Here is a 27,576-nt window from a genome sequence, read left to right on the forward strand (position 1 = left end):
AGTGACTCCTACCCGCCTCCATGGTATGGCTACATAATCACCTGTGATGGAATGCATATGAGCAAACACTCGAAGAGAGAAAACAAGGTTACTTACCAGTAACTGTTGTTCTTCGAGATGTGTTGCTCATATCCATTCCAAACCCACCCTCCGTCCCCGCTGTCGGAGTCGGCAGAAAGAAGGGACTGGAGGCCACGGGGTCGGCAGGCTCCCTATATACCGCGACATGAGCGCGGCACTCCAGGGGGCGCAGGAGCCAACCCGCAGGGGGTTGCTAGGGGCAGAAAAGCTTCCGGAGGCTCGTGCACGGGGCGCGCACTCACCTATGATGGAATGGATATGAGCAACACATCTCGAAGAACAACAGTTACTGGTAAGTAACCTTGTTTTTCTGGATGCATAGGAAGTGAGAACTCTGAATGATTCTCCCTACTTTATGCTGAAATCTGGAGTGGTTGTCAATGAAATTTTGCAGGTAGCTAGTTCATGAGGGGCCTGCTAATCTGCATGATTTTGAAAAATATTTGGAAGAAATTACTTTACTAACTGAGAGCTCTGCTGTAGTGGAAACTGGTCCAAAGAATCAAGTTTTTCATTTTGCACAGTTGCACTTTTCTCTCCCTTGTCCTTTATTTTGGTCCATACATGATATTTCTCTTTCTAGCTGAATTTGCCTTGTATACTTGCATTTAGTCCATCGGCACCAATCAATACTAGTTTAATGTTTAAAAAACCCAAATTCTTCTAGCTGAGTGGTGTTGTTTCAAAGTCTAGCACAATGCAGTGTAACCATGTATTAGGGCAATAATGAATCTGGAGAAAATGGACAGCCATTCTCTATTGTGTCCAGCATTGGCTTCTCTAACAGTCTTGCTTAACAGTGAGATTGGTGTGGGCTCTGCCTATAGGATACCTTCAACTGACTTGTATTTCACTTGTTCTGATTTTTCAGTGTGGGCACCTTTGGAACCAATTTCCCCCGGCTCATTGTCAATCAGTTTAAATGGCTGGATAGAATAGTTGACAGCAAGGTAGGTACTAATGGTGCAGTCAGCAATATGTTTTCTCCATTTAGTTCTTTGAGCATCCTCAGATGGGATGGGAGAACCATTTTGCTTGTAGAGAACAGCAAGAACATATATTGCTCATTGGCACTGGAAGGACTGCAAAAGTGTGGGAGGGGTCAAGCAACCAAAACATCTTGAAAACCTACTGAAGCATGTGGCTTTTTTTAATACTATATTCAAACCATTTATGACTATAGCCATTATGAACTTTAGGATCTGACCCACATAGCTTAATTTGTGGGCTGATAGAAATTTTGATGATAGTGGTAAAATGGAATAGCATGTGTCCCGTTGAAAGCAGAGGACCAAAGGAGAATCTACAGAATCCAAATTGGACAAGAAGTCTAGTCCACAAAGGTAGGACAGTCAGGGTGCAGCGAAACGCCCTGTAAAGTATATTTGGTTTCTTAGCTGAACCTTCATGAAGTTTCAGATGTACAATATTTAAAGTTCCAACCTATTAAAGATTGTCCTCCATGATCAATGTATTTTATCCAAGGGTTTAACATCTTGTTCTTGCCAAGCATAAATGTCATGATGTACTATCCCAGTATAAAGATGTGTTAACCCCACAGATATTAAGTGCTAGGTGTAATTATTATTTAAACGTGACCAATCAAGAGGACAGTGATTCAGGTTGCATTCAGTATAAGCATAGAGAAAATGTGTTGGGTTTTGCTGGTGGTTAGCAAGAAGGCTGTGTTCCTTTGTCATTTGCCATGCTGGTGGTGGTGATGAAATTGACATAACCCAATGTTTCCGTCTTCTGCAGGATCTCGTCACGAAATTAATGCAGATGGTTAGTGTTTCTCCTGCACCAATCCAGCATGACATTATCACCAGCTTACCAGAGATTCTGGAGGATTCCCAGCAAAGTGAAGTTGCCAGAGAGGTTAGGTAAGGCTGACACTCATACTGTCTCTTAACCCTCTGCACTGTGTGTGCTTTACTCTCAGCTATGCGTGCATCAGAAGTGAGATATGTCTTTATCAAATTGTGAACTCCATTTTGTTTTGTATCTTCCATTTTGGTATAGGACGTCCATTTTGTTGTAGGGGCTGAGCATATATCTAGCCTTTATTATGCTGTGTCCGAGACACTGCCTTGCCCAAGAAGGGTGTGCTCTCTTTGAGTGACTAAGGACTAGTCTACACTGAAAACTTACAGCAGCACAGCTGTGCCACTCTAAGAGTGCTTGTGTAGTCGCGTTATGTTGGCAGGAGAGAGGTAATAAAACAATCTAAATGAGAGGCAGTAGCTATGTTGGCAGGAAAGTGTCTCCCTCCAACATGATGCTGTCCACACAAGCGCTTGTGCCAGCAAAACGTATGTCACCTTCCTCTGCAGCATGGGGCACTGGTCGCTTGCTGGTGGATTCTTTGTACCTTGAAGTCTTTAAACCATGATTTGAGGACTTCAATAATTCAGTCATAGGTTCGGGGTCTATAATAGGAGTGGATGGGTGAAGTTCTGTGGCCTGCGTTGTGCAGGAGATCAGACTAGATAATCATAATGGTCCCTTCTGACCTTAAAGTCTGAGACAGAAGTTTTGTTGGCATAAGTGCTAGTGTAGACAAGGCCTGTGTCCTGGGGGGGGGGGGGGAAGGGTTCCCAGGTCCAAGCCACATGTCTCTGCACAAACACCAATCCTCCCTGTTGTGGGATTAGAGTTATATCAAGCACCATGGTTAACAATAGAACAACATTTTTTCTAACCCAGGCAAAGCCAGGAGTAGACCGTGGTCAGGCTCTCTGGGAGAAGTTACACAGATTCCCTTGCCCCGATACAGCACACCCATGCCTGGCTAGACACATGCCCGGACTGTCTGTCCCCTACCAATCCAACCTATCTGTGCGCTCTGATACTGGTGTGTGCTGTGAGCTCACACTGCTGGGTCTTGCTGTGTTATCTTAGCAGTCCTGTTGTCTCCAGGCTGTGCATTTGTTAAAGTCCCCATTTTGCAAGCACCAGTGCAGCAGCTGGCTCTCCTCTGAGCAACTCCTACTTCATGCTCTGCACCCGTGTACATCTCGGCCCGGATGGTCCATAGTTAATTCTGTGTCCTTGTTTTGGAGTGGCTCTCCCCCCTCAGCCAGTCAGTTTGCACAGAATAGCGGGAGGTGGGTGAGGAGAAGGGAGGGAAAGGAAGGAGAATGGAGAAGGGTTCTACCCAGTCCCACAGCTATGACTGAGAAATGATCACAGAGCAGTCTAGGGCCATTAACTCTGATTGTGTCTTAAATACTCGCCCATCCACGTGGAACAATGGTCTGTCTACATAGACACCTGACAGGGGGAACGGGCTGGAGCACATGTCAGAAGTAGTTAGAGACTATATTTGGTGGGGCTCTCTGTGAAGGTGGGCCATCCACTGCAACATGTCAGCAGAATGGGCTGGAGAGAGAGAGAGCAGGAGGAGGGGCTCTGCCTCACCTGAAACACTGGCAAGACCTTAGACTCTCAGAAGTGTTGAGATCAGACTAAGGGGAGGGTGTGTGTTAGGGCACTGTTGTTTTGAAAGATCTATAACACTTTGATGCTTTCTAAGAGTAAAGGGGCTGTGGTTAAAAAGTTCCTTGGCTAAATCTGTGGTCCTGTTTTTCCTGACATGTTCTTGAACTGATTAAACTAGAAGCCAATGTGCCAGCAGTTAGGTGGAACTCTGGGGGTGCATGTCAAAGCAATTGCAGGGCTTGGAGGTCTGAGGCACTGGTTTTGGGGATGAGGGCAGTTGGATTGAGTCATCCCATGACCTAAGGAAGGGCTCAGACAAGAGGTCTGTGCCTGGGAGTGTGCTCTAGAGACCCAGAAACTGTGACTAGACTCTGCCCTGACCCAGCAGGCTTAGAAGCACATGGGGCTCATGACTGGGTCTCTTACAGCAGACTGGTGACTGTCCAGAAGAGAGGACTGGGACAGGTTGTACCAACACATGGTAATTAATGTGCTAGTTAAAACACGTTAAACATGCACCTTTTCCCTAGTATAAGCGTGACCTTAGACTGTATGTTTTTGGGGGCAATGACTGACTTTTACTCTGGAGAGTGCCTAGCACAATGGAGACATGCTATGTCAATAAAAAGACTTCCTCCTAATAATTAAAGATCATGTAATAATGTGTATGTACAAGGAGGCAGAATTAAGGTGGCATAGGCAACTTTGGACTGCTTGGCTGAGTAACCTTGACATACTTTTAGTGCTGGGTGGCTTTTTGTATGTAATTTCATGAATGTTTTTTAAAAATAACCTGAAAAACCAGAAATTCCATCACGTGGATCCATACTGACCCTACTTGGGTCATCAGCAGATTTTGACCCATGAACCTTCAGCACCACAGCACAGATTTTTACCACTTGAGCTAAGTGAATAGATGGTAATGGCCTAATACTGTTCACACTTATGTGGGCCAATCACCGGTGGGAACACAAGAAGCAGTTTGCAAGTTACATAGTATCTTACATAATGGTCTGTCCACAGGACAGCAGAGTAATGTTGAGATCAAGATTTCTGAAGTCTTTTTCTGGCTTTGGAGGGCAGCAAGCTTGTTGGTGACAGACAGCAGGGCTAAGTGCATGGATGTGGTGCGTTCTGTCTGATGTCGGGTTAGAGGCAAGGTTCAGTTCCTAGCTCTGCCACAAATTACCTTGTGCAGCCACTCAGTGAAATATGGCTAACAATACTTGCCTGCCTCTGACTGTACTTATTGGGCAAGTCCTCCCGCCTGTATAACAGGCTGTGAAATTCAAAACATTATTAACACCAGTCTGTGGAATGTGGCTCCCTGCTCCACACACTTTCCCCCAGGCCAAAGGGGAAAATGCCGCTGCTGTGCTTGTGTCGTGTCTGGGGCCATGTCTACGCTATGGGGCCTATACCAACTGACACAGCTATTCATAGCCTTCTCGCGTAGGCACAGCCTGCACTGACAGAAGAAGCTTTTCTGTCTGTGTAGGAACACTGCTTCCCTAAAGCGTTCTTCTGTCGACCTAGTGGCATTTACACTGGGGGTTAGGTCAACGTAGCTATTTTGCTCAGGAGTGTGAATTTTTCACACCCCTGTACGATGTAGCTATGTCAACCAAGATTTTAAGTGTAGACCAGGCCTGGAGCTCTAACTCTGGGCCTATGATGTAGGAGGCTGGGCCTGGGAGCGTGACAGGGGCATGTGGAAGGACAATAGGACCAGAGCATGCTCTGTAACAGGGACTGTTCAGAAATGTTAAGAGCAAAGCCCTTAACAAATCTCTACCAAGCATGTACAAATGGGTGATTTTCAGAGCTTTATAATTTGGCCAAATCTGGATGGATTTTTATAGGGGTGGTAAAACACACCTCACTGACCCCAGGATCAGCCCATGGCAAATATCAAGTCCTTGCTCCACTTGAAAACTGAGGCTCATCCTGGAAAATGATAAACATTGCTCCCAGTCCTGCCCAAAATAACAATGAAAAATAGTAACCTTTACTCCTCTTCAAGTCCACTTCAATTATAGGGATCCCAAATTCATTGTGTTCAGAGAGAAGCCATCTTTTCCAGAGTAGGCCTTTTCTATAGTGTCTGTGGCATATATTTTCCACTGTTTCAGAGATTCTGGAGTGAGCAGAGAAACTGTAGAAATTTTATTATTGCATAATTCCGCTTTATAAAACACTCTTATTTGTCTGCAATCTTTTTCTTGTGTATCAGCCAGTTGCTAAAACAGGACACGCGCTTAACTGTTCCGATCCTGGATGCTCTTTCCAGTTTGGATCTTGATGCAGGACTTTTGGCTGAGGTAAGAGATTCTCTGTCAAATAGAAGTGTAATATTAGAGCTGCTCTGATCATTCTGAGTGTTGTGTTAAAACCAACTCCTTTGAGATTTTAAAGTCTTTCTGTGCCAGCCGAAGTGGGAAAGGTGGCAGGAATGCCATTTGAATCTATAAGTCTGTTATGGAAAATTGTTTTTGAGAGAAAGCAGTGAACTAAGTCAAAGCAATGACTTGTCTGAGTTTTTCTGGCTGTAATGTAATGAGGTGTTCATAGAGTGTGTGCCATCCGAATACTGTCAGTTGGCAGCCGTTTATGCCCTGAAACATACTGTCTTATTTCCCTTGATTTTACTCCGCCTATTGTAAGTGGCTGATCTCATTATGCATATACATTTCTAATCCTTTGAATCCTATTAAACTCTTGGCCTCAGTGATATTATTGTGACAATGAGTTCCACAGATTATTTAAAGAAAAAATTCTATTATCCATCTTAAATTTGTTGCCTTTCAATTTAATTGACTGTCCCCTTGATCTTGTATTATGAGACATGTTTAATAGGAGCACACAATTTATCATCTTCAGACAATTCATTATTTTGTGTAGCTCTATCATCTCCCCTCTGAACTAAACACTCCCAGTCTTTTCAGGATGTTTTCATATGCTTCAGCTTCTGATAATTTCTGTTGCCTATCTCCGAAACCTTTGTTATTTCTGCTATTTATGTTTTGATGTGTGCTGGTTAGAATAGAATCCAGTATTCTAGGTCAGAGCATCCCATCGACTTATATAATATTCCATATTCTCCAGCCCCTTCCTTTGCATCCAAACATTTTGTTTGTTTTATTGACCATCACTGCACATTGATCAGTGGTTTTCGTTGAGCTATCCACAAGAATTCTGAAGTCTCTTTTCTTGAATGGCTCTCGTTAATTTAGAATCCAGCAACAGATGAGTGTTCAGAATATCCCTTCCAATGTGCGTTACTTTGTACTTGTAAACACCGAATTTCATTTGTAATCGTGTTGCTCATTCCCCTAGCTTATCATGGTGGTGTTGCCCAACTCTCTGTGAAGTTCCTCGCCGTCTTCTCCAGTCTTGCCTATCCTAAATAATTTTTCTTAGATTCATAGATTCCAAGGCCAGAAGGGGCCATAGTGATCATCTCACCTGACCTCCTGTGTAACACAGGCCATGGAACTTCCTCAGAATAATTCCTAGAGTTTATCTTTCGGAAAAACATCCAATTTTTATTTAAAAATTGTCAATGGTAATAAATCTTCCTCAACCCTTGGTAATGATTTTTCATCATCTGCAGATGTTGCCATGTTCTCATTTAGGTTGTTTATGAGCACAATGCAGGTCGTTTGTTTGAGTGTATTAAAGATTATTTCATGGATTACATGGCCCCAGAGGTGTGCTAGTACTCTGTAAAAAAAACTTTACATCTCCCTTGTGCTGCCCCAGTCTTACAGATGACACAATATTGCTCTTCCCTTTAGGTGCGGCAGTCTGCCATGATCATCGTGCCTGCTGTAAAACTGGAAGATTTGCCTGTAGTAATCAAATTCATTCTCCATAACATCAAAGCCGTGGATGCAGTAGAGGTACAATATTTACTCTGTCACAAAGAGGTGGTGTACAAACGAGTGTTCTTTAGGAACATAGGAATGGCCATGCTGGAATAAACCAATGGGCAATGTAGTCCAGTGTCGGGCTTGGCCTGATGCTTCGGGAGAAGGTGAAATACTCTGATAGCACTCCACATTGTTACATTTCTTATGGGGTTTATTATTTATTCCAGACCCCCATTGCTGATTCACTTGTGTCCTGAAGCATGAGGATTGTGAGCCCCTCCTGTGCTCTGGGTATCTCTCAAGCCCCTTAGTTATCATTTATTTTTAGAATATGCTTTGCAGAAAATGACAGGAGTTTTCTTTAAAGGGCCTTTCCATGGAATTGCTCTGTGGTGGACTTATCGCCCTGTTCCCCTCTCTCTGTCTCTTTTGCAGCAGGCCCTTTAAATTTCCCTGGTTCAGCTTCCGCTAGGCTGGCTGCAAAAGTCTTTCAAAATAAAATTACCTCAAAGAAAACCTTGATAGCAAAAGTCCTTCCTCCCAGTGTTGTTCAGGAGGGTTGTTTTTAAGGGACTGTGGCAGGTCACCCTTTCCCTCCTGGGGCTGATGGTCCCTGGCAAACAGTCCCTCTCTATTTTCCCCTTTCATGGTGAGAACAGGGAACTTTTTGTGGGCCCCCCCCCCCATTGTTTTTGTCTTGATTGGTTGGTAGGATGATTGACTGGAAGAGAAGCGAGCCTCGCCCCACTCCACACTACATGGCTCTTGGCTGTGGGTCCTTAAAGAAGCAGTCGTCTATTCTCCCCAGGATCATCATTTGATTGAGACTATTTGGAACAGGGTCACCTGGACCCTATTCTCTCCTATTCCCCCATCCCGCTTTTTCTCAAAGGACCAGTGTATTATGGTCTGTAATATTGTCTTCGGGGATTCTACAGAGTTGTCTTTATTTTTCCTCCATCTTTCCCTTCTCTCCCTCAAATGTCACCTTGCTTTGTTCAAATGCTCTAAGAAATGTAACTGTCTGTTAAAAATGACTGTTCTGCAGGTGATTTCTGCCCTTCGCAAGAACTTGGATTTGTCGTCATGCATTTTACCTCTGCAGATACGGTCTTCCCAGAGCAAGCTCAAAAACCAGCCGCAAACGAGGTATTTGCATTACGTCTGCATGATTCCTCTTGGCTTTTGCCTGGGAAAGGATTTTGACTCTAATTTCTGAGACTTCTCAGTTAGATTTAGTTACATGCACTAGCATCATTTGCCCAGTGTGCTATCTCTGATGGATGCTGGCATCTTTAGGCAGCCAGTGTCACTGCAACCACATTCCTGTGTCTGCTGCCATATCCTGTCCAGATGGCACCCTCCATGATGGTACTGCAGTCTCTCTTCCATCCAGCCCCACAGCCCAGCAGCTGTGCTGGAACATCCATTCTGGCTTGTGCTGTTGCGATTTCATCCCCTGTCACTCTGGCTGGCATTTGCACCCAGGACTAGCACCATTACCACCTCATCCCTATCTCCCTGTCCCCACATGATCCCTGGCTGGTACTGCTGCTGCTGCACCTATCTCTTCCTAGCTGCCATGCCTTTATTGGGATTTCAGCCAGCGTTGCTTTCACTCCATCCCTGCCATCGCCTCCCTTCTAGTACGTGGTGCTACAGTTGCTCTTCTTAGCACTGAGTTGACCTGTACCTGTTATGACAAGACTGATGTAACAGAAGAGCAATTCTGTCCCTCTCTGGTTGTTTGCAGTTCCTCCACAAGCCAAGTGAGCAGTAGCCAGAACTGTGTCAAGCTCCTTTTTGATGTGATAAAGTTGGCTGTGAGATTTCAGAAAGGCATTTCTGAAGCTTGGATTAAGGTCAGATCATGCTTTCTAGGGCTTTTCTGGTTTTTAATGTAATTAGAATGTTAACTGCAGATTTTTTCACTTGCAAATATGGTTTCACAAAACTATCTAGTGTTACACCTGTATCCCTTAAGAAGTGATACTAATCTTTTTCTGAGGTACTGATGCTTTGCACTTTTCAGCTGCAGATCTCAAAGTGCTCTCAAGACTGTGGGTAAATGGTATAAACCTCGTTCTACAAAGCAAGGACCTGAGGCACAGGTGATGCCCAAGAGCATGTTTTTAAGTCATCACTTTTTTGTAAATTTGGGCTTTAACTTATCTGGGCCTCAGTCTGCTTATCTGTAAAGTGGGGTTAATAACATTGCTCGTCTTCTTAAGGATTAGTTTGGTAACTGATGTTTGTAACATGTTAAGTGTCCAGCAGGGACTGATCCTACAGAGGGGGCAAAATTCCATTTTTAATGATGGTCTGTGGGCTGGGATATAAACTACGAGGCAGTACTTCGTTTCTTGTTCCAAATTCTTAGTTTATTATTCAGGATCTTGGTTCTTTTTTCAAAGGCTGAAGTTGTTTAAGAGTCAAACTGTAAGTTTGCACATTTATTCACATGGGAGGATATCGGGGTAGAGGGAAAGAAAGCAGGTCTTACGAGAGTAACTGGATGAAGTCAGACATCCTGTGATGTAAGATGTTTAGATGCAGGTGGAGATGCTACTCAGGGCATGTGCAAGAAAGAGGGAAAAACTGAAAAGCCATAGAAAAAAATTGAGGAAAACATACGGTGCTGCCAGCTCACATGCCTTCTTTCCCTTCCCTGTACATAGGATACTTTCTGCTGCCTGCACCCAGACATACCAGAGTGTTAGACACACTTTGAGAAAGCAAGGAACGTTCTGTTTATCTGGAAGTTTCTTTTCCCCAAAATTGTGTACCCACCCATCTGAGCCCCCCTCACTGGATCAAGTTTTACATGGTGTGGTGGCTAGAATTTAATTTTATTTTTTTAAGGGAATTGCTCTGTTCCTCAGTGAAGCATTTTTCTTGCTTTGGAAAAATTCCTGGTGGGGAGAGGGAACTGCCTCCAGACTTTGCAGTATTTAATGCAATCCAGTATCCTGGATTGTTGGGTTTGCAGAGAAGAGAAACTGACAGGTGCAATATTTCTGTAGTATCAACCTGACTAATCTGGTCATTTCCATTGTGTAGGATGTGTGGGTTTTGAAGTGCATTATTCTACGCTGTTGTAACAGTTTGTTTATTTATTTCCTTCTTAGGCTATTGAAAACACCGTCTCTGTGTCTGACCATAAGGTAATGCCTCTCTTGACTCTTCCTGTGCTGTGTGAGCTTCTCTCTTGGACACACAGTAGCAAGGGCACTTGCTTCCTCCACAGCAGCAGGATTGGAGATTTTGCTATGGAGATCAGGACCTGCCAGTGATCAGGAGAGCTCCGTGCATTTGTTCTCCCCATGATTTTAACTGGGTTTGCTCTGAATTGTGTTTAATCTGAATATTCATTCAGGCCCTGCCCATCCCTGCATCCCAGCCCTTCTGAAAGTCATGTGAGAGATGGCCATTCTGAATCCAACTCCACCTGGACCTGTGCTACTAGTGTCTGATCAGTCAGTTTAGTGGCTTTTTGAGCCCCTAACTTCTCTGTAAATCTGATGGAAAATGGATGGTTCTTTTTAGTCTTTATTTTGCTTAGTGTTTCTGCAGCTGAGTGTCTCCCACAATCCTGGGTGTCCGCGCTGCTCTCTCTCTCTGCAGCTCACCGAGCCGCAGCAGCATTTTGGCACCGCACGCTCTGGTCACATTCCCTGTTCCCACTTGCTGCCAGGTTATCTGCCTCTGCAGCATCAGCAGTGGCAGTTCCTTTTGCTCCTGCCCTTATTCCGTCTATTTTAACTTTTCTGCCTAGTTTTTGGGCAGTGGGGAGCAGTGTTCTCCCTCCTGGGCATTTCTCCTCCTCCCTGGTGGCTAACCCCTCAGGGTTTTAACCCTCCCTGAGCCTCCGCTGCAATGTCTTCCTGCCGGCTCCTCTGCCCCTTATAGGCACGGCAGAGCAGCCAAGAAAGCCCTGGGTCCAATCCAAGCAGTGCTTGATTTGTGAGGCAGCCTTCCCAGGCTTGGCAGACGATTTGTGTTGTGCCCAGCCTGCACCCAGCCGTCTGTCCCTAATTCTGTTAGGTCCTGGGGCTACGAGTCAGACAGGCAGGTGGGGTCTCTACCCACCAAGGCAGCCATGGCTCCAATGAGGGGAAAATGGACCAGGAACTCCAGTGCAGAACAGGGAGAGGCTCCAGAAGCAAGGCAGACCCTGGCCATTCAGCTCAGGGGATAGGTTGCTGGGGCCTTTACAGAACTAAGAGGGGAGGATTGCAGGGCCATGAGTTTCCTCACCACTCCCACCCGCCTCCATCCCCCCGCAAGTCATAAAGTGAGTCCTGAGCACCTGGGGAAAGAAGCAGGGCTTCTAATCAGCCCCCCTCCCTCCCAAGATGTCCAGATGGGTGCTGATGAGTTTCCCCCACCCCAGGGGGAATTGAGACCCAGTGGGGGAGGAGTCATAGGCAGACCTCTCGAGAGGGCTTCAGGCCCTAAGGAGGACAACGGTCTCCCCAAAGCCGCAGCAGAGCTTCTGTGCTCCCAAAGTGTGCAAAAAAAGATTAAAAAAAAAAAACTAAAAGAGGAAAGAAAAGGCACAAAAAATCCTGGAGCGCCGACTCCTCTTCCTCCCCCCCTCCTCCAGTGCGGAAGACGAGCTGCCTGGCTCTTACTCCGAACAAGCCGGGGGAAATTCAGCAAAGACGTTTCCCCTTGAGAAGTGTCAATCTATGTGCAGCCAGGTTATCTGCACGATTCAAACCCAGCCTCAGCAGGTCGCTGAGCGTGAGCCTCACAGCAAATTTTGTCCCTCAAGATCCTCCCCTGTGGCAGTGATGCTCCTTCATTCCTCCTTCCAGGAAGTGATTAGGGATGAGTGGAATAAGCCAGGTCAGGGCAGGCACGTTAATAAGAGCGCCTCAGGCTCTATAACGTTCAAGAACCAAAGGGCTCTATTGCTGAGATACCAAGGGCTGGCAGTGCTGTCGCGTCTCTCCTCAGGGATACAGGTATCCCCCCAGAAGGGCAGATCTACCCTAAGGACCCCACAGACAGGAAGATGGAGCCATTCTCAAAGAAGATTTTAAAGCCTCCTCTGCCAGCCTCCGAGTGACACTGGCAGCGGCAACCTGCTTTGCAAGAGCATCTCTTTCCTGGCTGGAAGATGTCGAAACCCTTAAGGACAGAGATCATCACCCTGACTTTGGGTCCATTTTACCAACATCTCCCTAGCAACAGCATTTGTAGCTGACGCCTCTGTGGATGCAATGAGGTTCTCAGTCCCAGCCAGGGCTTCCAGCTAACTAGCTAGGCGCCACCTAGGCTCCGATCCTGGAAGGTGGCTACTCACTCTCAGCAGGTCTGTGCTTGGCCAGGTTTCCAGGCTCCCTCCTTTTTGGAGGAAAGCTAGATAACGTGGTGGCAGACAATGCAACAAAATCGAAACAGTCTCTCCTTTCCCCACTATCTGCTCTCTATAGAATATACACTGGCCTTCAGACAGAGACGCTGCTTGTTATTACAGAGGTACCAGCAACGGGACAACAGGTTCCCACAGTGAAAACAGTGGAATCAAAGTCCAGGGGAAAGTCCAGAGGGGACTCAGCCCCCCTAAAGTCCACTTTACAACAAAGGTCACCTAGACCTCTGCCCAGGCGTGAAGCGAGGGGGCAGAATTTCCCATTTCCTAAAGGAATGAGTTTCTTCAACCACAGACAAGTTAATTTGGGAGATAGTGAACCAGGGATATTCCCTAAAACTGCAGGCTCCATGCCATCCATTCTTCGTCCAGTCACTGTGTTTCAACAACCCGGAGACACAATTTGATCCAGAACGAAATATCTAATCTCTGGATGTGGGAGTGATGGAGAGTGATCCTTCAGAATAAGGGTCTCTGGGTTCTACTCCTTCATGGTGCAGAAGCCCACGGTGGTATCAGAGCCATTCTCAACCTCAAAAGGCTTAACAAGTGGATGAAGAAAATGATGTTTCGAATGGAGACCTTGGCCTGCATGGTGTCCTCCCTGCCCAGCGGGACTTCTTGACTTCAGTACATCTAGCAGACACGTTTCTCCATATCCCCACCCGACTGTGCCACCGCAGACTTTGAGGTTCAGCTATGGCAGGAAATGTTATCAGTACTGAACGCTCCCCTTTGGCCTGTCCTGGGCCCCCAGGATTTTACTACGATGGTGGTGGTGAAAATAGCCAGACCCAGGCTGCAGGGAACTCACCTGTGCCCTTTTCTGGCCAAGATCCCGATCAGAACTCCCTCGCAGTCAGCAGTGCACAGGACCACATCTCAGATGTTGAATCCCCTCCAAGCGCACGGCTTCATCATGAATGCCAAAAAAAAGTTCTCTGGTTCCAGCCCAAAATAACCCACCTGGGTAGCAAAGATCTACCCACCATTAGAAAGGTTTCAGAAAATGCAGAAACGTATTATCTTGGTCCAGAGCTGCAGCAGACCTCACACAGCCCTATGCTGTGTACTAACTGCTGGGACACCTGGGGCCGTGCATAGGGATCACTCCCCAAGCACAGTCGCTCATCGGACGTCTTCAAGCCTTCGTACTGAAGGTGTGGGACCACTCCCTGGGACACATGAAGGATCAAGTGCAGGTTCCAGCACAGGTATTTAACTCCATACAGTGGTGGTCAGCCCATGACAATGCCCACAAAGGCAGGCCATCTGCCTTCCAGATCCTTTAGATGTTGCAACCAACGCCAGCCTGGAGGACTGGGGAGCTCACTTGGAGATCCAAACAGCCCAGGGCCTCTGGAGCCAGGAGGAAAAGGCTGACAGCATAAACCTCCTAGAGCTGAGCTGTCAAGCTAGCTCTGTGAAGGTTCCAGCCCTGATTCAATCAGAAATTCCACTATGTTTGCATATTTAAACAACCGAGGGGAACAAAGAGTCCAGCCCTACATGTGGGAGCAATGGAAATAATGAGGTGAGTGGAACAGTTCCACCTTTTCCTCAGAGTGATCCACATCAAATGGACCCTGAACCACCAAAAGGCAGACTGTCTCACCAAGCGCAGGGCCAACACCTCCGAGTGGTGCCTGAGTCAGGACTCCCCATTCAGATGTTCAGCCTCCCTTCAACGGACCTCTTTGTGAATCAGACAAATGCAAAGAGGCCAAAATTTTTCACAAGCGAAGCAGACCCCAGAGTCGTGGGGGCAGATGCCTTATCGCACCGTTGGCCGTAGGGCCTACTTGATGTGTTTTCATCTTTTCTGCTGCTGGGGAAGGTGGTCCAGAGACTAAAACAAGAGCAGGTGAAGGTAATTCTTATCACTCCTCATTGGCCAAGGAGGCCTTGGTTCTCAGATCTGGTAGTGCTGAAAGTGGAACTCCCACTCCAGCTTTTGTGGAGACGGGGCATCCTTTTGACGGTCCTGTTCTTCATCCAGACCCAAAACAGCTTCAACTAACAGCCTGGTTATTGTGAGGGAAACGCTAGGTCTGGATCCATCTTCCAGAGTCATTCAGTTATTGCTTTCATCCAGGAGAGTATCAATCCTAAAAGCATACCGCTCTCTCTGGTCCAGATTCTACAACTGGTACCAAGAGCACAGTGCAAATCCCAGAAATGCAGGAATTCCAGCCATTCTGGACTTTCCCCAAGCAGGCAGAAACAGGACCTGTCAGGTGGTCTGCTCTTAATAGGGTGCTGTTTGTAGGATCCTTGGGCCCCCTGGCAGACCATCCACAGGTAGCCAGATTCCTTTTAGCAGTCTGATTAGCCAGACCGGCAGTCAGGCGGTCTTCCCGATGTGGGACCTACTGCTACTTTGAGGGCTCTGCCAGCCATCCCTTTTGAGCCTCTGACTTCAGTGTTAGCTTTTTATTTATCCATTAAGGCTTGTTTCTTAGTAGCTGTCACATCCGCCAAACTCAGAGCTTCCAATTCCTCCGTTGCTACGTGGATTAGACAATATATTGTGGAAGCCTACAAATTCTCAGTGTTTCCTGCCCCAGAAGGGATCAGGGCACACTCTATGAGATCCTTAGCAGTCTCATGGGTGGAAAGAGCAAGTGAGTTCAATTCAGAAATTTTCAAAGTGACCGCTTGGTCTACAGCTAACACCTTCATTAAGCATGATAGCGTGGACCTTCTGTCTTCTTCAGAGGCTTCTTTTGGCAGGCTGGTGCTGCAGGCTTTTGAGTGAGCTCATAAAGAGGCAGGTACTTCTTTCCTACTGAACTTTTGTTTCATAACCCTCCCTATATCTGTTCACTGCTCATTACTTCCCAGACATCCAGAATCGTGGGAGATGCAGGGCTGCAGAATGGAAGATTTCTTAATGATCATTTCCTTTCTTCTAGCAGTGTCTCCCACAATTCTACCCACCCTGGATGGCTGGTGCATGAGTCAAAGGTCAGATGTTAAGTGGAATTGATACCATAGGACAGTGTGTGTCTAAGACTTAAAGCAATCCTTGCTCTCGTGTACGGAGTTATTTCGTTATCTCTGGAATATTTGTTAATGATTATTATGCAACTGTAACAGTTTAGGACTAACTCATTTGGCAGCAAGCGGGAACAGAGGGGGCATAGCCAGATTGTGTGGTGCCAAAATGTTGATCGCCTCCTTGAGCTGCAGAGAGGGGAGAGCAACTGAGAACTGTGGGAGACACTGCTTGCAGAAAGCAAATATCAGTAAGAAATGTTCTGTTCCACTGCATAATGACTATATGATTAATGATTATTTCCTCTGTGAAAGGTTCTGGACCTGATAGTTCTGCTGCTAATCCATACTACAACCACCAAGAGCAGGAAGCAAACTGAGAGAGTGCTGAGGAACAAGATTCAACTGGGTTGTGTGTCAGAGCAGCTGCTGCAGAGCGCCTTCCGAAATCACTCGCTGGTGGGTACTGGTGCTACTTTGAGAATCTGCACTCTGGGAGCCATTCCCCTTTTTCCCTTCCACTTCCTGGGATCTGGCAGGTTGCGATTCAGCTCTTTACTGGGTTAGAAACAAAGACCCACTCCCAGAGCTTGTCTCATGGATCACTTTGACCTTCCTCTGGAGTTCCCAAGATTTGCTGGAGAAGAACAAAAGCCCTACTCTGCCCTGTAGCATAGGCCTGTAGTTACAAGGAGAAGAGACCATGAATGGGGACAGACAGTGTCTGTCTACAACTTAAAACAGGGCATGAAGACTGAGTGTTTGTCTCCCTGGGGTTTTTAGTTACTGGTTTAGCTGGACCAGTGTAAACCTGACTGTAGACTGTTGTAAACTGACTTGCATGAGTCACCCAGTTCAGGCCCCATTTTACACAGGTGCAGCATGTCTGCATGAGGAGTTTGCATCATGCAGCTGTACTCCGCTGCTGCAAAAAAGCCCTTGTGTAGACAAGTTCTCCATTGTTTGCAAGCACAGCAGGCCTATCGTGAGCACAAATCCAAGTGGGAATCTGCTCTGTCATCAGCCCATGTCTAGTGAGATGGGAGAGTCAAAGAGGCCAGGGGATCATCTGCTAAATAACTGGGGATCTTGAGAGTAAAGAGTAGTGCTCCTGACATTGTAATGCATAAAATGAGAGATGGAAGCTCTGAAAGCAAATAGTAACTGTGGGGATCTCATGTCTCTATCATGATGTCTATATTTCAGGTTATCAAAGACTTTTTCCCATCAACCCTGTCACTGGCTCAGACCTTTCTGCACTCTCCAGATCCATGTGTTGTCTCTTTTGGCAGCTGCATGTATAAGCAAGCATTTGAAGTCTTTGACTCTTACTGCCAGCAGGTATATTTTGAAATGTACTTTTACTCCGTTAAACCTGAGTTCTGACAGATCTGTAGCTCAAATTAGTGACATTAAAAAAACCTGGGGACCAAAGAATCCTCTTCACAGGAGGCACAGTACATTGCCACTTTGTTTTGTGTAATATCTTTCATTCAAACTGCTTCCTAAAATGCTATACAAACTCAATAGTGCAGATACAAAGTTAAATAATAAATGGAGAAAGAAACTGAGCTGTGAGTGGGGGAGAATATCCGTGCTTTCAGTTTATATGAACTGAGATGGTGAGTCGGGAGCTGTTTAAGATGGCAGGAGCTGCAAAGGAAATAACTCTACCATTAGTAGTGCCAGACTTTAAGAAGCGCAATAGAGGAGACCAGCACTTAATCAAGTAGGGTGAGCAGACAGAGGAGCTGCTAGAGAGAAGGTCCAGGACAGCAACTGGAGTAGGTCCATAGAGGGTTTGTGAATCAAGGAAGTCAATTTTGAACTGTGTCTGGGGGTGATAAGTGCTGAAGGCTGGAATGTCATTGCCTCGGTAATGCTGTTCAGGCTGTCCAGTGCTTCTGTCCTTGGAGCCCCAATGTTATCAATATGAACAGCAGATAAGACAGCCTGCTAATTCAGCAGACCTCAATGTTACTCATAAAGACCGTAGGCATAGTTTGGTGACAGAGGCACTCAGCCAGGGTTATTGCCCTCAAGGCACAGTCCTAGTGCCCTGGCTCCGTGGTTACAGGTACATTAATATGTGAGTGCCCAGTGGCAAGGAGTGCTCAGTCAGGAGCAGGAGTCTCTGCTGTCCTCTAGGCCACACAAACGGTTAAGGTGAAGTACACTGACATTTATAGACAGGCAAATAATTTACACACCACCTTACATCTATTTGTCACCTCCCCTTGCTCCTGATTCATTATTTTGTCAAACCATCTTATCTTGTACTAGCTGGAATATATTTACATAAATATCTAGTGCCTAGTACGCTAGTAACAACTTTGTCAAGTTCATGTATTGGATAGTGAGCTTGTAAGCATCTGATTTAATACATGGCCTGACTCTGGTTCAGGCCTCAGATCTTGCACCAGGCCCAGTGCTCCAGGCTCTCTCTTTCTCTACTACATCTGGAAATGATGAGACGTCAGTGAAGTGATCTACTTTCACATGATGAGCAGCATTCTACAGGTATCAGAATCTGGAAAGATGGGATCAGGAAGCCACGGCAGTGCAAGCATGAATGCAGAAGGAAAACGTACAGAGCCAAAGACTTTGGGAGTACTGGAGATCAGGCTAAAGAATAAAGCCAAGGCTGAGGGCATTAGATGGGCTCTGAACTGACAAAGGATTAGAAGAGATACAGTTATATATAGAGATGACTTTCTAGTTCACATTTACTTCATGTGAACAAATCCAAGACAAAGCCACAGATTTTCTTGTTCAAGATTGGCAGAAATACAGGTGTGGAAAGAAATGTACAGTAGAGTACTGCAAAGGACAGGTTAGGATGGTCGAAAGAGAAAGTAGATATGAAATCAGAGGGCTAAGAATTGAACTCTGTGGGTAGCACTGAGGAGGATGAATTAGCTACTCTTTGTATCGTACTTTGGAGATGAAAAGGGTTATACAAGACATGCCAAGTATTCTTGTGATGGAGCCTCTTGGGACAGAGATGGAGCATCAGGCTAGGGATGAGTAGGATGCGGCAGATGGGAACTATATGCAACTGCATAGTCATGGCAGCAATCCCAGAGGATGGAGTAATTCGTAATATTAAAGCTGTACTAGCCCAAGGCAAAAGAGGTGAATTCGCATCTGAGATCATGCATGGATCCCTTAGTCCTTTCCTTTAATCTATGATGGGCTTGTTATTTGATTGTCATCCTATATGGTGTATCATATACTTTGTTGTTGTCCCAAGGGTCTTCTAGTACAGAACAGATCTTTTTCTATTTGCTTTTCACTCTTGATTTCTGGTGGGGTTTTTCTTCAGGAAGTGGTGAGTGCCTTGGTAACTCATATTTGCGGTGGCAATGATGTGGAAGTGGACATTTCTCTGGATGTGCTCACGGACCTGGTGACTCTGCATACCTCGTCATTGATGCGCTATGCATCCTTTGTGAAGGTAGTGTATCTGCTTGGGAATGGGCCATACTGAGCGCTTGTCTATAGGATAAGTTAGTGTGTGGCAAGCTGGGGTGTTGTAACAGGGTAGGCTGCCTCCTGGGCACCCCTTCGTGGCCAGAGGTCACTCTACTGCACCCTTCCTTTGTTTCCTCTTTTTCAGAGCCCCTTAAGAACGCCACACCGTCATTCTCATCCAATTATAGCCCTCCTTGGGGTCTGTTGTTTGTTAACACAAAGTACCAAAAACAAATACATAAAAGTCTTCCAGCCAGCCTTAAGCTGGGCACAGCCTCTCCTCCCTGAGGTACTGCTCCTTCCTGCTCTCCGAGTCTCTGACTTGCCACCTTTGCCTTCTCCCAATGGGAAAAGAAAATTTTCAGCTGGGTCTTGTTACCCAGCCCCAACTCCGGTCCTCAGGATACCCTCTCTGCCTGCAACTTCTGTCTGCAGTTCCCCTTCCAGCCCTGCCTCACTGGAACACACTCTGACCCTTTATGGCCCAGGTGCAGCCCTTGCACCCCTAATTAGCTCAACTGGTAGCACCTGCTCTAGCACAGGGGAAGTGGACCTGTTTTAATCACAGGTGCCAGCCATCTCGTGAGAGGTGTAAATCTACAATGCCATGCACTCTCTATAGTCCCCGCTGCTGCACACTAAAAGTTCCCTGTGCTTTGACCTACTGCTGTTTCAGGGTGGGGATGGGAGCTAGGGAGAACAGGGGAGTGGGAGGAAGAGGTAGGAGCCTGGAACAGGATATGGAGTGGGTGCAGGAACTGGAGATAGGTGGAGAGACAAAGACAAGCTGGTGGAGGGGGGAGTGCAGGGGCAGAAGGATCTATAACCACCGGAGCACATTCCCATCTAGAACTTGGAATTGAACCCAAGAGTCCTGAGTCTCTAGATTCCTCTGCTTTCTGGCAAATATCTGAGAGACCCACTGGCAAAGTGTGTGTCTCCTCTCCCTCTAGTGCCTTAGCCACACCGAGGATAACACCTGCTCCTAGCTACTCCGTTAGTACAAGTGATACAGGTCTGCGCTGTGGGTCTCATGATCCGGTGATAACCCAAGGTGTGGGATCCATATGATTCCTCGTGATAAATTTCTGTTTTTTCAATTTGTTTTTTAAAAAAACAAAGAAATTGCATTTTAAAAAAAAGTTGGTAAAGATCACTAAGATTATGAAGTCCAGCTCTCAAAAGTTAGAAAGTGCCAGAAAAAAGTTTTCCCTTGCAATCATAATTCTGTTTCTTTGTGCATATGCATTATGATAGTTTTAGCCAACATCACAGTCTGTAGCAGAGCCAAGGAGAGAACCACTGCCCATCCTGTACACTGAATGGGGCATACACACAGGACAACCAAATTAAAGTTGCATAGGCCATCTTAAATCCAGTATTTCCTTACTGTGAGTGCTTGATTTTGCAATTATAATTTTCTTTTAATGTAGGGTTTTTGTATGCAACCTGCTAGGATTTTTAAAAAGCAAAATGAAAAAAAATCAGAAATTCCTTCATGGGGAACCATATTGATCCTTGCATGTGCTGTCAGGTGGGCTGGAACAGAGGACCTTTGTGCCCACAGCAGAGACCTCTATCATTCCAGCTAAGGAAGAACTGCTAGACTCAGAGGATAACAGCCTAATACCACTCTACGGACCGATCATTGGGGGAATGCAGTGCACCCTTTGCAAGTAACTTGCATAATTTTTTGCTAGACAGCAGGGGAACATTGGGAATGCTGGAGTCTATTCTTGGCTCTGGAGGGGAGTATGGTCTAGTGGTTATAGACAGCATTGCAAAGCATATCGATTTGGCACATTCTGTCTGATGTGTGGCTGAATGGATGAGGCTTGGCTCTGCCATGTTAGCGACCTGTGTTCTGTTCCCAGCTCTGCCACGAATCACCTTGTGCAACCCCTCGCTTACCCCCTCATTAAATGGAGGGAAGAGATACCTGCCTTCCTCCTGAGCTAGGGCTGCTAGGGTTTGCTCAGTAATAAGGGCTCTGACGTGTACAGGAATAACACTAGTCAGTGGAAAAGCTGAAACTAAATTCATGGTCTCCGCTTGAATACCAACGCCGTGCACGCTCCCCTAGGCCACACTGCGGGGTAGCAACAGCAGTGCATCCCAACCCATCCAGAGCCCCAGCTTTATGCCTAAACTATTCGTGGCTCAGTGGAGTCTTGGGAGCATATTATGTGCAATAGGCATGTGGAGAGCTCTGTAGAAGTGGAGGATGCTTAGCCTGTTTGGCACATAGGAATCTCTAGGGGGATGGAGCAGGATCAACACAGATAGAATGTTTAGAGATTTTTAGCAAAAGTCCTCTAAGAAGCTCTACTGAGCATGTGCAAATGGCACGTAGGTTTATAATTTGATACATGTCATGCGGACAGCCCTCCTTAACCTCAATATCATCCCCTGCAAACTCCAAGTTCCTGCTCCAAACCATGGATGTGCTGTTGCTTTTCAGAGAAATCGCTGGATAAAAATATTAACGTTAGGAATATTATGAAGTAATGGGAAAACTAGCCTTGTTCTGGGAAACAACCGTTTTCATAAAGGAAAAAAAGTAGCCTGAGGCAGAGACCAGGTGTAGAAAATTCCAGACTAAATGGTCACAATTTGGCAAAGTTATAAGCAACTGGAAACAGAGGCTTGTAACGGAAAGCATTAGGCAACCTTAGCTGTGGGCATCACTACCAGAATATTAATTTTGTCAAGATCCAACAGCTGAATCACCTGTTATTGGTTTTGAATTTGGCACCTTTCAGTGTCATTGAACTCACCCCCTCATAACAAGAACAAGGAGCAAACAGCTGCTCCTGATCTTCCTTCTCTAGACCATTATTTTATAGGCTGTTGTCATCTACCTTTTTATCTATTCCCTCTCTAGGGTAATAATCCCAGTCTTTTCAATCTGCCTTCGTAGGAGAATTTCTTGAGGCACTTGTTCATTCTTGTTACCTTCTCTGAGTTGTGCAATATCCTTTCAGAGATGGGGTGTCCAGTGCTGAACACACCATGGATTTATAGAATGGCATTATATCATTTTCTGTGTTATTCTCCATCCCACCATGATCAGTAATGCACTTGGGACCTGCTTTGAAAACTAGGACCAAAGCCTTAAAGATCTGTGGAATGGAAGCAGACTGGAAGTCAGTGGAAGGACTGGAGCACAGATTTAACATGCTCTTGGTGACCTAAGACATGGAGGAAGTGGGCAGTTACATTTTGCATGTTTTCCCTTTCAGCCTCAGTCATAGGGAATTGCAGTAACGCAGCCCAGAGGTGACATATGTGCCTGGATGCTTCCTTAATTTGAATGCACAGTGGTAGCTTTCTCCTGAGTATGTGCAAAAGAGAAAAGTAAATTAGCTCCCTTGTCACTGACAATCAGATGTGCTGTTTGGAGTCTGAGAAGGGTCCTTCAGGATGTTGTGGCTACTTTGACACTTTTCTGTTACAGAACATTTTAGACTATACGGAGAAACTAAATCCACAGCAAATCCGGAAACTCTTCTACATTCTTGGCGAGTTGGCATTCAGCCAGAGGCAGGAGGACAGCTATATTCAGGTAAGTGGAGGGGGAGAGAGACAATGGGGGCAGGAAGGAAGCAAGTCCCCAGTCTTTCTTCTTGCTGTGCTAGTTTGCAGAGCTTGTGTGGTGTGGAGACAGCAGCAGCAGGCCCAGAGTGGTGCAACCGATGCAGCCCTCCTGCATGTGGGGATTTCTGCTGTACAGTACCTTTTAATTTTAAAATTCCCTCCCTTCACCCTCCTTTTACCCCGTAATGTTTGATGGCTGTGAGCTCTTTTCCTGTTCCAGACTCTTTTCTTCTGTGGAGCTCATTTCTCTTCCACATAGGAGGAACTGCCTGCTGCAACTGCACACCTGATTAGCTCCATTGGAGAGACACTCCCTTCCTGCACACATCTTGAGGGGCACAGCAGCAGACCTTTGCTTCTACACACCACAGGAATCCTTCAGGAAACATAGCTCAACTACTGCACCCCAGCAGGTCTGCAGCGGGGAAACTTCTCTCCAACAGGCCACTTAAAGTTTGCAAGACAGAAACAACAGAGACTCTGCCCCCGAAGAGTTCTCCTCCTCAAAGGAGGGTTGTCTCTGATGCATCGCTGTTGTGAAGTGTTAGACTTCAGCGCTTTGTTATCTGTAATTTGACATCTAAAACTCTAGAGGACAAATGTATGTGTTACCAAATACATTTTATGTCTGAATTGACTTCCAGTTTATTATACAGCATCCCAGGGAACAAGTCATTACTGTGTATCAACAGTGTGTCAAACACATAGATCTGAATTTTCAAACCTGTCAATGAGGCAATGGTCAGGCAAAAGTAGCCAAAAAATCTTGAGACCATTTATTTCATTGTTAAAAGTGGAAGTTGTGAGAGCCGGCCTTAGAAACAGTACATATCCTGCAAATAAAAATTATTCTTCTACTCATTTTCATTAATCACAGAAAAATACGGACTAATAGCTCCTTCAGCCAAATAACTAGAGCAAAGGACAAAATGAGTCTAATTTTGGAACATTGGTTGCATCTTTAACTGTGGGTTTGTGGCCAGTATCTCAATGGGAAAGGAGGTCACTGTCAAATTCCGGGTCACAGCCTGCCCTGTACTCTGTGTGCTTTGAATGCTCTGCTGCTTTGGCTCACCACCAAGACCGACAGCTTAAAGACATACATCCAATGAGTGTTTGTGTGTTAGGTAGTTCTGATTCCAGCAGCCAGCCTACAACACAACAGCCCCATTCTATTTTCGGTCAGAGAGTTATCTTATGCAGGGGTGATTCCAATACACTCCTTGTCTTGAATTCCCCAAAACAGTCTTCCCTAAAGTATCCAACCCTCTTCTGGAACTCTCAGAGAAATAACAAAATTTGTTTGCACTTCTAAAGTGACAAAATGTGCGCAACTTATCACTTTAACTGGAGTAAACAATCACTTCAATTCAGACACAGCACTGGGTCAGTTTAGATTAAAAGTAAAACAAGTTTCTTGACAAAATGAGATAGGATTTTAAGTGAGTTAACGTATAAAGGATAGTGTTAGTAATGATTACAAGCAAATAAAAGTGAAAAACACTTTCTAGTGGCTAAAACTTAACTCAATAAGCCAAAGTCTTTGTTCAAGATGGTTAAAAAAAAACAAACAAAAAAAACTAATCTACCTTCCTGCAAGATGGCTGACCACCCGTCTGATTAGGATCTCCCACAAGATCCAAAGTGTTCAGTTTCTTTGTCATCTTAGGTGAAAGATTACTTGGGGTTCTTTGCCCCTCTCTTTTATAGTCTAGTGGACCTTTGAAATCGATTCTTATGAAGGATACCCCCAAAGTAAAGTTCATTCAAGCTGTGAGGTAGACATAGAGTCTCCTGGTGAAGGATGTTTCATGCTGGTTTTTTCCGGTGTCTCTGTCCTTCTTAGTTCTGGGCCTGAAACCCCTGCAGAATCTGTAACACTCCTGCACGTGGGCCTCCCCCAGACACATGAGGCAGCTCGAATGCGAGTCACTAACCAGCATCAGCTTAACACATGGCTTAAACCCCAGGGATCGAGGCATACCCCGGTTCTGGTAACCCTTCTTAGCGGAGTCCGCTAACTAACTAAGTTATGAACTAACTGAACTTAAGCACTACAAAAAGAACTATGTACAGTAAATAAGCAAAGTTCACTGAGAGAGGTACTTGTGGGAAAACGCAAGGATGAACAGCAGTTCCAGCAACCGTCATGGTCAGTAAGAAGGAACTGAGCCAAGAGGCCATTTATATCGACACTATAGGGGCGTGACTTCATGGAGCACCAGAGCTGACCCGACAGATACCACTGGGGGAAAACTTTCTGGAGGCACGCTGGGGCGAGCACACAGCTACATTGGATGGACATGAGCAAGCACTCGAAGAACACATGCTGTGGCTGTGGCTGTGACTCTAAAAGCAACCCAATGCAAGAGGGCAAGGGACTCACCCGCCGTTGGTGTTTCCTAAAATGCAACTTGATCTGTTCCTACAATCTCCTCTCCCTGCCGTGATGCTGAGTGGTTATCTCCTCCCCTTGTTGGCTTGTTGGCCCTGTTTACCTTCTATGTAAATTGCATTCCCATTGTCTCTTAATGTAACTTGGAAATAACTTCAAGGTGGCAGAACTACATTCCTGTGTCTGACTTCAGCCCTGCCTGGCTGGCACACTTTCATAACATAACTCCTTATAATTTTGAATTTATCTTCTGTACGTACACCAGCCAATAATATCAATGATCAGTAGGATATTAACTTTCTATTGATATCTTACATGACACCTTTTAGATGCAAGTTATGACATTAGGAAGTTGGGGTATGCTCAACTGGCCAGGCCAACTGAAACTCACTCAAGTTCTGCCTTATGGAGGCAATGCTTTGCCCCCCGCTCAGAGCCGAGTCACGCTGACCTGGCACTGAGCACTTTGGCTTCAGTAAGAAGTGCCGTTCATCTTCTCTGGTACCGAGGAAGGACTCTGCTTCTATGTCTCTGCACTCCCGGCATTGACAGTCATGCCTGGCACCGAGGAAGACCACTCTGGCATGGACTCTTGGCATCGTGCTGAGAAAGAAGCAGAGGAAACTGACTGGGGGCGATTCCCAACCCCAAGGTCTGCCAGGCATAGAGATACTGGCAGAGTGTGACTTGTGCTAGGCCACTCGGAGACACCAGCGGTGTGAACGGAACCATTGACTCCGTCCCCAGGAAGGGCACCATTGAGTCTGGCACCTTTGGACTCTCTACTGAGAGAGCCATCGGTGTTCGACTACCCTAGGGCTACCATCCACGTTGGAGACGTTTTGAGGCAGTGAGGGAGTTGTTGTCACTCCCGGTACCGCCACGGCCGCCATTCGGGAGCTGTCAGTGGCAGCACTGGAGAGAAGAGCCCCCGCAGCACTGAGACCCCAGTTGCCGTCAAAAGGCAAGCTGGCCATGATGTCGCAGCACTGGTGTCCACTCTCCGATACCGGTGGGCTGCTTTTATCTGCTACAGTCGAGGCAAGATTACAGTAGGGGAAGGAGTAGATGCTAAAAGAGGAGGCCTCCATCCTAGTCCTTGTCTGCCCCTGGGCCTGCTCCCCAAGACAATCAGTGGGGTCTAAGCAGGCCTTTTGATGGGATGTTCAGGGACGACGTACCAGGACAATGCATGGATCTGATTTTTCCTGTTTTTGTGAATTGGTTATCCCACTTCTATTGGGCGTGGGCCCGTATTACGTCCAATTGCTGGGTGCTACACATGTAAGCGCTGGGATACACCCTTCAATTCAGTTGTTCCTCTCCTTCCCACTCTGCCTCCCTTTTCAGGGACCCTTCTCATGAGCAACTTCTAGCCCAGGAGGTGCAGATGCTCCTAAGGGCTGGAGCAGTGGAGGCGGTTCCACTGGAGTGAAGAGGTCGGGGGTTCTACTCCCATTATTTCCTAATCCCATAGGCCAATGGCCATCTCAAACTGATCTTGGACCTGCAAAACCTCAACAGATTCACAAGGAAACCGAAGTTCCAATGGTCTCCTTGGCTTCCCTTATCCTCTCTGTGGATTCAGGGGACTGATGCACCATCCTCAACTTGAAGGACACTTTTTTTCAGATTGTGAACTTTTAGGGACACAGAAATTTTTTCACAATCCGTTGTGAACCACGTGCAATACCAATTTACCATGCTCCTATTCGGCCTGTCAGAAGCCCCTCTGCTGTTCATGAAGCATATGATGGTCGTTGCAGCCTTCCTGAGGAGACCAGGGGTTCAGGTCTACCCTTACCTTGATGAGTGGCTGATCAGAGGTCGGACCAAGGCCCGGGTGGAGGCAAATGTAGAGTTAATACAGTCAACTTTCCAGGACCTGGACCTGTTGATAAACATGTAGAAATCCACCCTTTCCCCGGTTCAAAGGATAGAATTCATTGGAGCAGTCCTCAACTTGATCAAGACCAGAGCCTTCCTCTCGGAAAACCGGTTCCGAGTTCTAGGGGTGCTCATAGAGAACCAGAGGAATCACCACAGCAAGAAACTGCTTAAAGCTCCTGGGATGTATGGCATCATGCTCCTAGGTGGTGCAACACGTGAGACTATGGCTCAGGCCTCGCCAGACTTGGCTGGCGTCGGTACACACACCGGGCCAACACCATCTGGACATGGTGTTCTCTCTTCCCCCATCAGTGATTGCCGCTCTTTGGTGGCGCTACAATCAGCATGCCAATGAACTCCAAACTCCCCACCTACACAATTGCTTGGGAGTCACCTACACTGGAAAGGACACAAGCAAGCACAAGAAGAAGAAAAAGCAGTTACTGACC

General features: G+C 46.2%; 1 protein-coding gene across 1 annotated transcript in view; it reads left to right on the forward strand.

Moving 5' to 3' along the window:
• Positions 1-27,576, forward strand: part of FANCD2 (FA complementation group D2) — a 130,839-nt gene that overhangs the window by 17,309 nt on the left and 85,954 nt on the right. Inside the window, exons 8-18 of the mRNA XM_067561262.1 lie at positions 953-1,031; positions 1,840-1,964; positions 5,756-5,843; positions 7,320-7,424; positions 8,443-8,543; positions 9,148-9,256; positions 10,523-10,558; positions 16,087-16,230; positions 16,978-17,112; positions 19,097-19,228; positions 22,703-22,810. Of these exons, the coding sequence (XP_067417363.1) occupies positions 953-1,031; positions 1,840-1,964; positions 5,756-5,843; positions 7,320-7,424; positions 8,443-8,543; positions 9,148-9,256; positions 10,523-10,558; positions 16,087-16,230; positions 16,978-17,112; positions 19,097-19,228; positions 22,703-22,810 (1,162 nt within the window). The remainder of the gene's footprint in view (positions 1-952; positions 1,032-1,839; positions 1,965-5,755; positions 5,844-7,319; positions 7,425-8,442; positions 8,544-9,147; positions 9,257-10,522; positions 10,559-16,086; positions 16,231-16,977; positions 17,113-19,096; positions 19,229-22,702; positions 22,811-27,576) is intronic.

This window comes from Emydura macquarii, unplaced genomic scaffold (genome assembly GCF_026122565.2).
Source record: "Emydura macquarii macquarii isolate MOO-44397 ecotype Brisbane River unplaced genomic scaffold, CSIRO-AGI_Emac_v2 contig_2369, whole genome shotgun sequence".
Taxonomy (NCBI): Eukaryota; Metazoa; Chordata; order Testudines; family Chelidae; genus Emydura; species Emydura macquarii.